Raw genomic sequence first — 12093 nt, forward strand, 5'->3', positions numbered from 1 at the left:
GAATGTTCCCCAGGCTGCAGAATGTTGACATGGCTGCAGAATGTTCCCCAGGCTGCAGAATGTTCCCCAGGCTGCAGAATGTTCCCCAGGCTGCAGAATGTTCCCCAGGCTGCAGAATGTTCCCCAGGCTGCAGAATGTTCCCCAGGCTGCAGAATGTTCCCCAGGCTGCAGAATGTTCCCCAGGCTGCAGAATGTTCCCCAGGCTGCAGAATGTTCCCCAGGCTGCAGAATGTTCCCCAGGCTGCAGAATGTTCCCCAGGCTGCAGAATGTTGACATGGCTGCAGAATGTTCCCCAGGCTGCAGAATGTTGACATGGCTGCAGAATGTTCCCCAGGCTGCAGAATGTTGACATGGCTGCAGAATGTTCCCCAGGCTGCAGAATGTTGACATGGCTGCAGAATGTTCCCCAGGCTGCAGAATGTTCCCCAGGCTGCAGAATGTTGACATGGCTGCAGAATGTTCCCCAGGCTGCAGAATGTTGACATGGCTGCAGAATGTTGACATGGCTGCAGAATGTTCCCCAGGCTGCAGAATGTTCCCCAGGCTGCAGAATGTTCCCCAGGCTGCAGAATGTTGACATGGCTGCAGAATGTTGACATGGCTGCAGAATGTTGACATGGCTGCAGAATGTTCCCCAGGCTGCAGAATGTTGACATGGCTGCAGAATGTTCCCCAGGCTGCAGAATGTTCCCCAGGCTGCAGAATGTTCCCCAGGCTGCAGAATGTTCCCCAGGCTGCAGAATGTTCCCCAGGCTGCAGAATGTTCCCCAGGCTGCAGAATGTTCCCCAGGCTGCAGAATGTTCCCCAGGCTGCAGAATGTTCCCCAGGCTGCAGAATGTTCACCAGCCTCTTAGCACATCACATCTGGCTTAAAGACTACTGCCACTCTGTCTGCATAACTTTTGAGAATTGCGACACTTATTGGAAGCAAAAGATACTCTACAGAGATGGACTCCACTCGAACCATCTAGGAGCCTGGAGCCTCTCTTCAGATTTCAAGGCCGCGTTAAGATAATGACTAAGAGACAGTCCAAGCACCTCTCCTGAGTGGCGTAGAGGTCTAAGGCACTGCATCTCAGTGCTAAAAGCTTCACTACAGACCCTGGTTCGATCCTGGGCTGTATTACAACCCGGACGTGATCGAGATTCCCATAGGGAGGTGCACAATTGGTCCAGCATCGTCTGGGTTAGGGTTTGGCCGGGCTGAAGCCATCATTGTAAAATAAGAATTTCTGCCTCGTCTAGTTAAATAAAGGCTGCATAATATAAGTTATAAACTGCTGAGGTAATACCTCCCATCCTTTCTAAGCATTATTGTCCAACTGTTGTTTATACTGCCAGGGTTGTTGTCAGTTGTAATTGTTTACCCATTTCGTTTGAACTCAACTTATTATCCTGGGTGACATAAATTGGGAAATGCAGACAATCTAAAAGCTGTGTAATAATCTAAACCTATTCCAGCAGGTGACTAAGCCTATATTAGTGACCATTGCCCAGGTGTTTGTGTTAGAGATGTGATAATATCAAAATCGGAGCCTCGTGGCGTAACAAAAAGGAACTTTAAAATCTTCAGTCAACAAGCTTTTTTACATGATCTTTATTTTAGTGATCTTGATTATATCTCTGCTATCCATGAACATGATTTAGCTTTCAGCCTTTATGCAGATGTCTTCAATACATTTGTGGATAATTATGCTCCCTTTAAGAAATTAAGGGTTAACAGTAGATCGAATGCCTGGTACACTCCGGAATTATGAGAAGTTATTCATACAAGAGATGGTGCTTGGGTCAAGGCCAGGAACACAAGCGTAGGCCTGGACTGGCAAGCTTTTAAGCAACTGAGGAATTGTTGTGTAAGACAAATCAGAAAGGCTAACTCTGATTATTGTGTAACCGCTCCTGCGGATTGTAATGGAGACCCGGCTAAATTCTGGAAAACTGTCAAATACCTGAAGGGTTTGTCCTCCTCTGTGCCACAACAAATTAACTCAGAGGGTCATGAATTAATGCAGGGTCATGAAATGATGCTCCTGTGTGTAACAGTATAACTTTAGTCCGTCCCCTCGCCCATACCCGGGCTCAAACCAGGGACCCTCTGCACACAGACAACAGTCACCCACGAAGCATCGTTACCCATCGCTCCACAAAAGCCGCAGCCCTTGGAGAGCAAGGGGAACCACTACTTCAAGGTCTCAGAGCAAGTGACGTCATCGATTGAAACACTATTAGAGTGCACCACTAGCCATTTCACATCGGTTACATATGGTTCTATGACGAACTTAGCCTTAAGATGCTTTGGGGAAACCAAAGCCGGGCCCTGGTCAATTTGACCCTCCCAATAATATACCATGATTAGTTTTATTGATTGGTAAAAAAGTAAAGCACCAGGCAGCTACTGGCTTTATGTATCTTTACAGTTCCTCATTTTATGCCCCCCCCCCCCCCCCCCACTGCCAAATAGCTTTTGGTTGTGCCCGGTGTCCAGAAGCAGCCCGTTCGTGGTCAGAGCAGCAGGAAGAAACCATGTTACAGATCCCCATTAGAAATGTAGAAAGAGGGCAGATCTAAAGATACAACAACTATCATGGGTTGTTAGGGGAGATCTAAAGATACAACAACTATCATGGGTTGTTAGGGGAGACCTAAAGATACAACAACTATCATGGGTTGTTAGGGGAGATCTAAAGATACAACAACTATCATGGGTTGCTGATATAACCAGGAAAATGTCTTTGGCTGCTGGACAACGAAAGAAAGTTGATTTGGAAACGAATAGAACATGATAGAAATGCTGGTATTTATATGTATTATGGATCACCATTAGTTCCTGCCAAAGCAGCAGCTACTCTTCCTGGGGTTTATTATGGATCCCCATTAGTTCCTGCCAAGGCAGCAGCTACTCTTCCTGGGGTTTATTATGGATCACCATTAGTTCCTGCCAAGGCAGCAGTTACTCTTCCTGGGGTTTATTATGGATCCCCATTAGTTCCTGCCAAAGCAGCAGCTACTCTTCCTGGGGTTTATTATGGATCCCCATTAGTTCCTGCCAAAGCAGCAGCTACTCTTCCTGGGGTTTATTATGGATCCCCATTAGTTCCTGCCAAGGCAGCAGTTACTCTTCCTGGGGTTTATTATGGATCCCCATTAGTTCCTGCCAAGGCAGTAGCTACTCTTCCTGGGGGTTATTATGGATCACCATTAGTTCCTGCCAAGGCAGCAGTTACTCTTCCTGGGGTTTATTATGGATCCCCATTAGTTCCTGCCAAGGCAGCAGCTACTCTTCCTGGGGTTTATTATGGATCCCCATTAGTTCCTGCCAAGGCAGTAGCTACTCTTCCTGGGGTTTATTATGGATCCCCATTAGTTCCTGCCAAAGCAGCAGCTACTCTTCCTGGGGTTTATTATGGATCCCCATTAGTTCCTGCCAAGGCAGCAGTTACTCTTCCTGGGGTTTATTATGGATCCCCATTAGTTCCTGCCAAGGCAGTAGCTACTCTTCCTGGGGTTTATTATGGATCCCCATTAGTTCCTGCCAAGGCAGTAGCTACTCTTCCTGGGGTTTATTATGGATCCCCATTAGTTCCTGCCAAAGCAGCAGCTACTCTTCCTGGGGTTTATTATGGATCCCCATTAGTTCCTGCCAAAGCAGCAGCTACTCTTCCTGGGGTTTATTATGGATCCCCATTAGTTCCTGTCAAGGCAGCAGCTACTCTTCCTGGGGTTTATTATGGATCCCCATTAGTTCCTGCCAAAGCAGCAGCTACTCTTCCTGGGGTTTATTATGGATCCCCATTAGTTCCTGCCAAAGCAGCAGCTACTCTTCCTGGGGTTTATTATGGATCCCCATTAGTTCCTGCCAAAGCAGCAGCTACTCTTCCTGGGGTTTATTATGGATCCCCATTAGTTCCTGCCAAAGCAGCAGCTACTCTTCCTGGGGTTTATTATGGATCCCCATTAGTTCCTGCCAAGGCAGCAGTTACTCTTCCTGGGGTTTATTATGGATCCCCATTAGTTCCTGCCAAAGCAGCAGCTACTCTTCCTGGGGTTTATTATGGATCCCCATTAGTTCCTGCCAAAGCAGCAGCTACTCTTCCTGGGGTTTATTATGGATCCCCATTAGTTCCTGCCAAGGCAGCAGCTACTCTTCCTGGGGTGTATTATGGATCCCCATTAGTTCCTGCCAAAGCAGCAGCTACTCTTCCTGGGGTTTATTATGGATCCCCATTAGTTCCTGCCAAAGCAGCAGCTACTCTTCCTGGGGTTTATTATGGATCCCCATTAGTTCCTGCCAAAGCAGCAGCTACTCTTCCTGGGGTTTATTATGGATCCCCATTAGTTCCTGCCAAGGCAGCAGCTACTCTTCCTGGGGTTTATTATGGATCCCCATTAGTTCCTGCCAAAGCAGCAGCTACTCTTCCTGGGGTCCAGCAAAATTAGTAGTTTATACCATTTTAAAACATTACAATACATTCACAGATTTCACAAAACACTGTGTGCCCTCAGGCACCTATCGGTTTCAATGGCATCAGAGGAAGTGTTCCTACAAATCATTCCCTCAAAAGTCTGATTTGGCTAGGTTATTTTAAAACAAGGTAGGACATGCCTCATAACATGACAAACTCCAGGTTTTCAAAAATTAGGTTTATGGTTAAATATTTTCAAAATAGGGACTGCCTCTGCTCATATGGTGCCGGAGTATGTCAACAGAATCAAGCCTTTAGAAGTTAATGGTAATGATCCTACATTATATTTGTCAAACATGACTGGTGTTTAGTCTATGTATTTAAACGTTTGTTTACATTTTCTGCCTCATGTCAGCATCAGTGTGGACGTGTCACATCGGCTACACCTTGAGATCTTGGCTAATTGGGCTCACGAGTGAGAAGATGGCGCAGGAAGAAATGGCAGCAGTTTTACGGGCGCCTAACCAACTGTGCTGTTATTTGTAACTCATTTTGTACATAATGTTTCTGCCACCATATCTTACGGCAAAAAAGAGCTTCTGGATATCGGGACAGCGATGACTCACCTCAGATTAGACAAAGATTTTTCTTCAACAAGCAGGACGCACAGGATGTACTTCAGACACCCGACAAGGCCAAAATCCTCAGAGAAAGAGACGCAGGTATAGAGGACACAGGCCTGGGGGCTGGCCTGGTAAGGATCCGCCGACAGCGAGTGGGAAATCTGCCTTTATCAACAATATTACTTGCCAACGTACAATCATTGGACAATAAATTAGACGAGGTACAATCACGAATATCCTACCAACGGGGCATCAAAAACTGTAATATCTTATGTTTCACCGAATCGTGGCTGAATGTCAACATGGATAACATTCAGCTAGCGGGATATACGCTGCACCGGCTAGATAGAACAGCACACTCCAGGTAAGACGAGGGGGAGAGATCTGTGTACATTTGTAAATAACAGTTGGTGCACAAAATCTAAGGAAATCTCTTGATTTTGCTCGCCTGAAGTAGAGTATATCATGATAAGCTGTAGACCACACAATTTGCCAAGAGAGTTTATCATCTAGATTTTTTGAGGCGGTTTATTTTCCACCACAGGTGGAAGCTTGCACTAAGACTGCAATCAGTCAGTAATAGAAGGCAATAAGCGAACAGGAAAACGCCCACCCAGAGGTGTCACTCCTAGCGGCAGGGGACTTTAATGCAGGAAAACTGAAATCAGTCTTACCTAAATTCTATCAGCATGTTAAATGTGCAACCAGAGGGGAAAAAACCCCTCTAAAACCACCTTTACACCACACACAGAGACGCATACAAAGTTCTCCCTCGCCACCCATTTGACAAATCTGACCCTAATTCCATCCTCCTGATTCATGCTTACAAACAAAAACTAAAGCAGGAAGCTCCAGTGACTCTGTCAATAAAGAAGATGCAGATACTAAGCCACGGGACTGTTTGTCACAGACTGGAATATGTTTCCTGATTCCTCCAGTGGAATTGAGTACACCACATGAGTTACTGGCTTCATCAATAAGTGCATCAATGACGTCCTCCCCACCAACCAGAAGCCATGGATTACAGGCAACATCTGCACTGAGCTAAAGGGAAGAGCCTTCAAGGAGTGTGACTCTAACCAGGACGCTTACGAGAAATCCCGCTACGCCCTCAGACGAACCATCAAACAGGCAAAGCGTCAATACAGGACTATGATTGAATCGTACTACACCAGCTCCTATGCTCATCGGATGTGGCAGGGCTTGCAAACTATAACTAAAAGGGAAGAACAGCCGTGAGCTGCCCAGTGACACAAACCTACCAGACGAGCTAAATCACTTCTATGCTCACTTCGGGGCAAGCAACACTGATGCATGCATGAGAGCATCAGCTGTTCTGGACGACTGTGTGATCACGCTCTCCGTAGCTGACGTGAGGAAGACCTTTATTAAAACCAGTCAACATTCACAAGGCAACTGGGCCAGACGGATTACCATTGAGGGGGCTCCGGGCATGTGCTGACCAATTGGCAGGTGTCTTCACTGACATTTTCAACACGTCCCTGATTGAGTCTGTAATACCAACATGTTTCAAGCTTGTGCCCAAGAACACTAAGGTAACCTGCCTAAATGACTACAGACCCGTAGCACTCACGTCCGTAGCCATGAAGTACATTGAAAGGCTGGTCATGGCTCACATCAACACCATTATCCCAGGAACCCTAGCCCACTCCAATTTGCATATCACTCAAACAGATACACAGATGATGCAATCTCTATTGCACTCCACACTGCCCTTCCCCACCTGGACAAAAGGAACACCTACGTGAGAATGCTATTCATTGACTACAGTTCAGCGTTCAGCACCATAGTGCCCTCAAAGCTCATCACTAAGCTAAGGACTCTGGGACGTGCCATTACTATTATTTGACCATGCTGGTAATATATGAACATTTGAACATCTTGACCATGTTCTATTATAATCTACACCCGGCACAGCCAGAAGAGGACTGGCCACCCCACATAGCCTGGTTCCTCTCTAGGTTTCTTCCTAGGGTTTGGCCTTTATAGGGAGTTTTTCCTAGCCACCATGCTTCTACACCTGCATTGCTTGCTGTTTGGGGTTTTAGGCTGGGTTTCTGTACAGCACTTTGAGATATCCGCTGATGTAAGAAGGGCTATATAAATACATTTGATCAAAGCTCATCACTAAGCTAAGGACTCTGGGACTAAACACCCAGGACCCTCTGCAACTGGATCCTGGACTTCCTGACGGGCCGCCCCAGGTGGTAAGGGTAGGTAACAACACACAAGGCACGACTCCAACACCATCATTAAGTTGCAGATGACAACAGCCTGATCACTGACAATGACGAGACAACCTATAGGGCAGAGGTCAGAGACCTGGCAGGGTGGTGCCAGACTAACAACGTATCCCTCAAAGCAATCAAGACAAAGGAGATGATTGTGGACTACAGGAAAAGGCGGGCCGAACACGCCCCCATTCTCATTGACGGGGCTGTAGTGGAGCAGGTTGAGAGCTTCAAGTTCCTTGGTGTCCACATCACCAACAAACTAGAATGGTCCAAACAAATCAAGACAGTCGTGAATAGGGCAGGCACAACAAAGACTATTCCCCCTCAGGAAACTAAAAGATTTGGCATGGGTCCTCAGATTAAGACCACACTCAATGAGCTGTATAAGCAAACAAGAAAATTCTCATCCAGAGGTGGCGCTCCTAGTACACGGAGACTTTAATGCAGGAAAACTGATTCTACCAGCATGTCACGTACAACTAGAGCTGAAAAAACAGAATCACATTTACTCCACACACAGAGACACATACAAAGCTCTCCCTCCATTTGGCAAATCTGACCATAACTATATCCTTCTGATTCCTGCGTACTCAAACAGGAAGTACCAGTGATGTGCTCTATAAGGAAGTGGTCCGATGAAGCGGATGCTAAGGTACAGGACTGTTTAGCTAGCAGAGAATATGTTACGGGATTCATCCGGATTCATTAACAACAACGTTTTCACCACAGCGACCGTACGTAGACATCCCAACCAGAAGCCATGGATTACAGGCAACATCCGCACTGAGCTAAAGGCTAGAGCTGCCGCTTTCAAGGAGGGGGACACGTATCCGGACGCTTATAAGAAATCCCGCTACGATGCAAGCAACACCGAACCATGCATGACGGCACCAGTTGTTTCGGACGACTGTGTGATCACGCTCTCCGTAGCTGACGTGAGTAAGACCTTTAAACAGGTTAACATTCACAAGAACACATGTTCATGCCACACACACACACAACTGCTGTTACCAGACTCTTACAATACTGCTCAGTTTATACACTTGCCCTCCATCCCACCCTTCCCCAATACACATACAAATATTGGACTACAAATTGTGCCTTCGTGTATTATACTGATGCTAACATGTTAGTTTCTGTTGTTATTGTTTATTAGTTCTTATTGTTGTTGCATTGAAGGAAACTGCAAGTAAGCATTTAGTTGGACGATGTATCCCATGTGTATCCCTGGCAAGCAAACATGTCTGCAGACGATAATACCAAAGACAATATCAGCATGTATCGTATCTAGTTGTAAAATCGCCTAAACAAACTGCCCTATCAATTTAGGAGTCTCACCATATATACAATCTCACTATATCCAACCTGCAGATTGAAGCAGAGTGGAGTCTGACATTGGCAACGGCACCATGCAATGCACCTGGACTGAAGAGGCAGACAAATAGGAGACATTGTGGTGGGCTCTCCTCTTAGAATGACACATTTCTCCAGGTAGGAACATCAAACATATCATCACCCCATTGGAGAGAAGAGTTATGACATCAGTCACTATTAGACGTTTTCACCATCTAAAAGTCATCTTCCTATTAACTTCCAGTGTAGTGACTGACTATCACAGTGCTACTTCCTATTAACTTCCAGTGTAGTGACTGACTATCACAGTGCTACTTCCTATTAACTTCCAGTGTAGTGACTGACTATCACAGTGCTACTTCCTATTAACTTCCAGTGTAGTGACTGACTATCACAGTGCTACTTCATTCCGGACAGATTTCTGCCTGCTTGAACGGCAATAGCTCAGATACACATGAAAACATTAAATGACCCCGGGAAATGACAGAACATTACTAAGAGATGCAGAAAAACAATATAACATTAAAAATGGGTGAATATTATCTTTACTGCATCAGGGGGCAAAAATACACTGTGTTTTTAGAATGAGTGTGTGCGCTCCAATGTTAACACTTACATTTATAATGACAGAGAACTTTCCCATTCCACTCAGGATGTTGTACCAGATTCCTACAGAGAGAGAGAACAGAGTTGTGAGAGAAGAGTGGAGGGATGTGGATCTGTGTGTGGATCTGTGTGTGGACATGCGTCTTTGCGTGCAAGCGTGTGTGTTACCGATGTCTTTGGCTTGGACAGCGTCCGGTCGTCGCAGCTCGGTGACAAACTTCTTGGCATCGAGGCGGATCTCGATCACGTTGTTGAGAAGAGCGAAGAGAGGAGCCAGAGGGAACGACGCGACAAACAGAGAAACAAAACCAAACTGGATAACTGGGGAGAGAACACACACAGAGTGTTAGTTGAGAGGAACAACATGAGGAAGTGTATGGAACAAGTCATTATCTTATCTGGTAGTCCTCTACAACACACCAACAAACAGCTGGAGGGCAGGGGACCCACCCCGAGTTCAGGACCTCGCAGGGGACCCACCCCGAGTTCAGGACCTCGCAGGGGACCCACCCCGAGTTCAGGACCTCGCAGGGGACCCACCCCGAGTTCAGGACCTAGCAGGGGACACACCCCGAGTTCAGGACCTAGCAGGGGACACGCCCCGAGTTCAGGACCTAGCAGGGGACACGCCCCGAGTTCAGGACCTAGCAGGGGACACGCCCCGAGTTCAGGACCTAGCAGGGGACACGCCCCGAGTTCAGGACCTAGCAGGGGACACGCCCCGAGTTCAGGACCTAGCAGGGGACACGCCCCGAGTTCAGGACCTAGCAGGGGACACGCCCCGAGTTCAGGACCTAGCAGGGGACACGCCCCGAGTTCAGGACCTAGCAGGGGACACGCCCCGAGTTCAGGACCTAGCAGGGGACACGCCCCGAGTTCAGGACCTAGCAGGGGACACGCCCCGAGTTCAGGACCTAGCAGGGGACACGCCCCGAGTTCAGGACCTAGCAGGGGACACGCCCCGAGTTCAGGACCTAGCAGGGGACACGCCCCGAGTTCAGGACCTAGCAGGGGACACGCCCCGAGTTCAGGACCTAGCAGGGGACACGCCCCGAGTTCAGGACCTAGCAGGGGACACGCCCCGAGTTCAGGACCTAGCAGGGGACACGCCCCGAGTTCAGGACCTAGCAGGGGACACACCCCGAGTTCAGGACCTAGCAGGGGACACACCCCGAGTTCAGGACCTAGCAGGGGACACACCCCGAGTTCAGGACCTAGCAGGGGACACACCCCGAGTTCAGGACCTAGCAGGGGACACACCCCGAGTTCAGGACCTAGCAGGGGACACACCCCGAGTTCAGGACCTAGCAGGGGACACACCCCGAGTTCAGGACCTAGCAGGGGACACACCCCGAGTTCAGGACCTAGCAGGGGACACACCCCGAGTTCAGGACCTAGCAGGGGACACACCCCGAGTTCAGGACCTAGCAGGGGACCCACCCTGAGTTCAGGACCTAGAAGATGCTTAATGTGAGTCTGGAAGGAGTTTACAGTCTAACCAGACACCTAGGTATTTGTAATTGTCCACATATTCTAAGTCAGAACAGTCCAGAGTAGTGATGCTGGACGGGCGGGCAGGCAGGTGCGGGCAGTGATCGGTCGAAGAGCATGCATTTAGTTTTACTTGCATTTAAGAGAAGTTGGAGGCCACAGAAGGAGATATGCATGGCATTGAAGCTCGTCAGTGTCCAAAGAAGGGTCAGAAGTGTCGCCCTTTGAAGAGGGGGATGACTGCGGCAGCTTTCCAGTCTTTGGGGACAACAGACGATACGAAAGAGAGGTTGAACAGGCTAGGAATAGGGGTTGCAACACTTGTGATGGATAGTTTCAGAAAGAGAGGGTCCAGATTGTCTAGCCCAGCTGATATGTAGGGGTCCAGATTCTCTTTCAGAACATCGGCTATCTGGATTTGGGTGAAGGAGAAATGGGGGAGGTTTGGGCAAGTTGCTGTGGGGGGTGCAGTGCTGTTGACCGGGGTTGGGTTAGCCAGGTGGAAAGCATGGCCAGCCGTAGAAAAATGCTTATTGAAATTCTCAATTATCGTGGATTTATCAGTGGTGACAGTGTTTCCTAGCCTCAGTGTAGTGGGCAGCTGGGAGGAGGTGCTCTTATTCTTCATTAACTTTACAGTGTCCCAGAACATTTTGGAGTTTGTGCTACAGGATGCAATTTTCTGTTTGAAAAGCCAGCCTTTACTATCCTAACTGCCTGTGTATATTTGTTCCTAACTTCCCTGAAATATTGCAAATCACAGAGGGCTATTAGATGCTAATGCAGAATGCCACAGGATGTTTTTGTGCTGGTCAAGGGCAGTCAGGTCTGGAGAGAACCAAGGGTTATATAGGTTCCTGGTTCGACATTTTTTGAATGGGGCATGCTTATTTATTTAAGATGGTGAGGAAAGCACTTTTAAAGAATAACCAGGAATCCTCTACTGACAGAATGAGGTCAATATCCTTCCAGGATACCCAGGCCAGGTCGATTAGAAAGGCCTGCTCACTGAAGTGGTTTAGGGAAGTCAACAAATGAGAGCGCCTGGGGAATGGGAGTGGAGCTAGGCGCTGCAGGGCCTGGATTAACCTCTACATCACCAGAGGAACAGAGGAGGGTACGGCTAAAGGCTATAAGAACTGGTTGTCTAGTGTGTTCGGAACAGAGTAAAAGGAGCAGGTTTCTGGGCACGGACGAATAGATTCAAGGCATAATGTACAGACAAGGGTATGGTAGGACGTGAATACAGTGGAGGTAAACCTAGGCATTGAGTGACGATGAGAGAGGTTTTGTCTATAGAGCCACCATTTAGACCAGGTGAGGTCAACCGCATGTGTGGGAGGTGAAACAAAATTGCTA

The 12093-nt window shown here is 47.7% G+C and overlaps 1 protein-coding gene across 2 annotated transcripts in view; it reads right to left on the reverse strand.

Moving 5' to 3' along the window:
- Positions 1-12093, reverse strand: part of LOC109886198 (anoctamin-1) — a 155454-nt gene that overhangs the window by 55367 nt on the left and 87994 nt on the right. For both annotated transcript variants that reach the window (XM_031815549.1, XM_031815550.1), the window contains 2 exons: positions 9412-9564; positions 9254-9306 (listed from right to left, as the gene is read on the reverse strand). In XM_031815549.1, the coding sequence (XP_031671409.1) occupies positions 9254-9306; positions 9412-9564 (206 nt within the window). The remainder of the gene's footprint in view (positions 1-9253; positions 9307-9411; positions 9565-12093) is intronic.

Source organism: Oncorhynchus kisutch, unplaced genomic scaffold (assembly GCF_002021735.2).
Source record: "Oncorhynchus kisutch isolate 150728-3 unplaced genomic scaffold, Okis_V2 Okis09a-Okis19a_hom, whole genome shotgun sequence".
Taxonomy (NCBI): domain Eukaryota; kingdom Metazoa; phylum Chordata; class Actinopteri; order Salmoniformes; family Salmonidae; genus Oncorhynchus; species Oncorhynchus kisutch.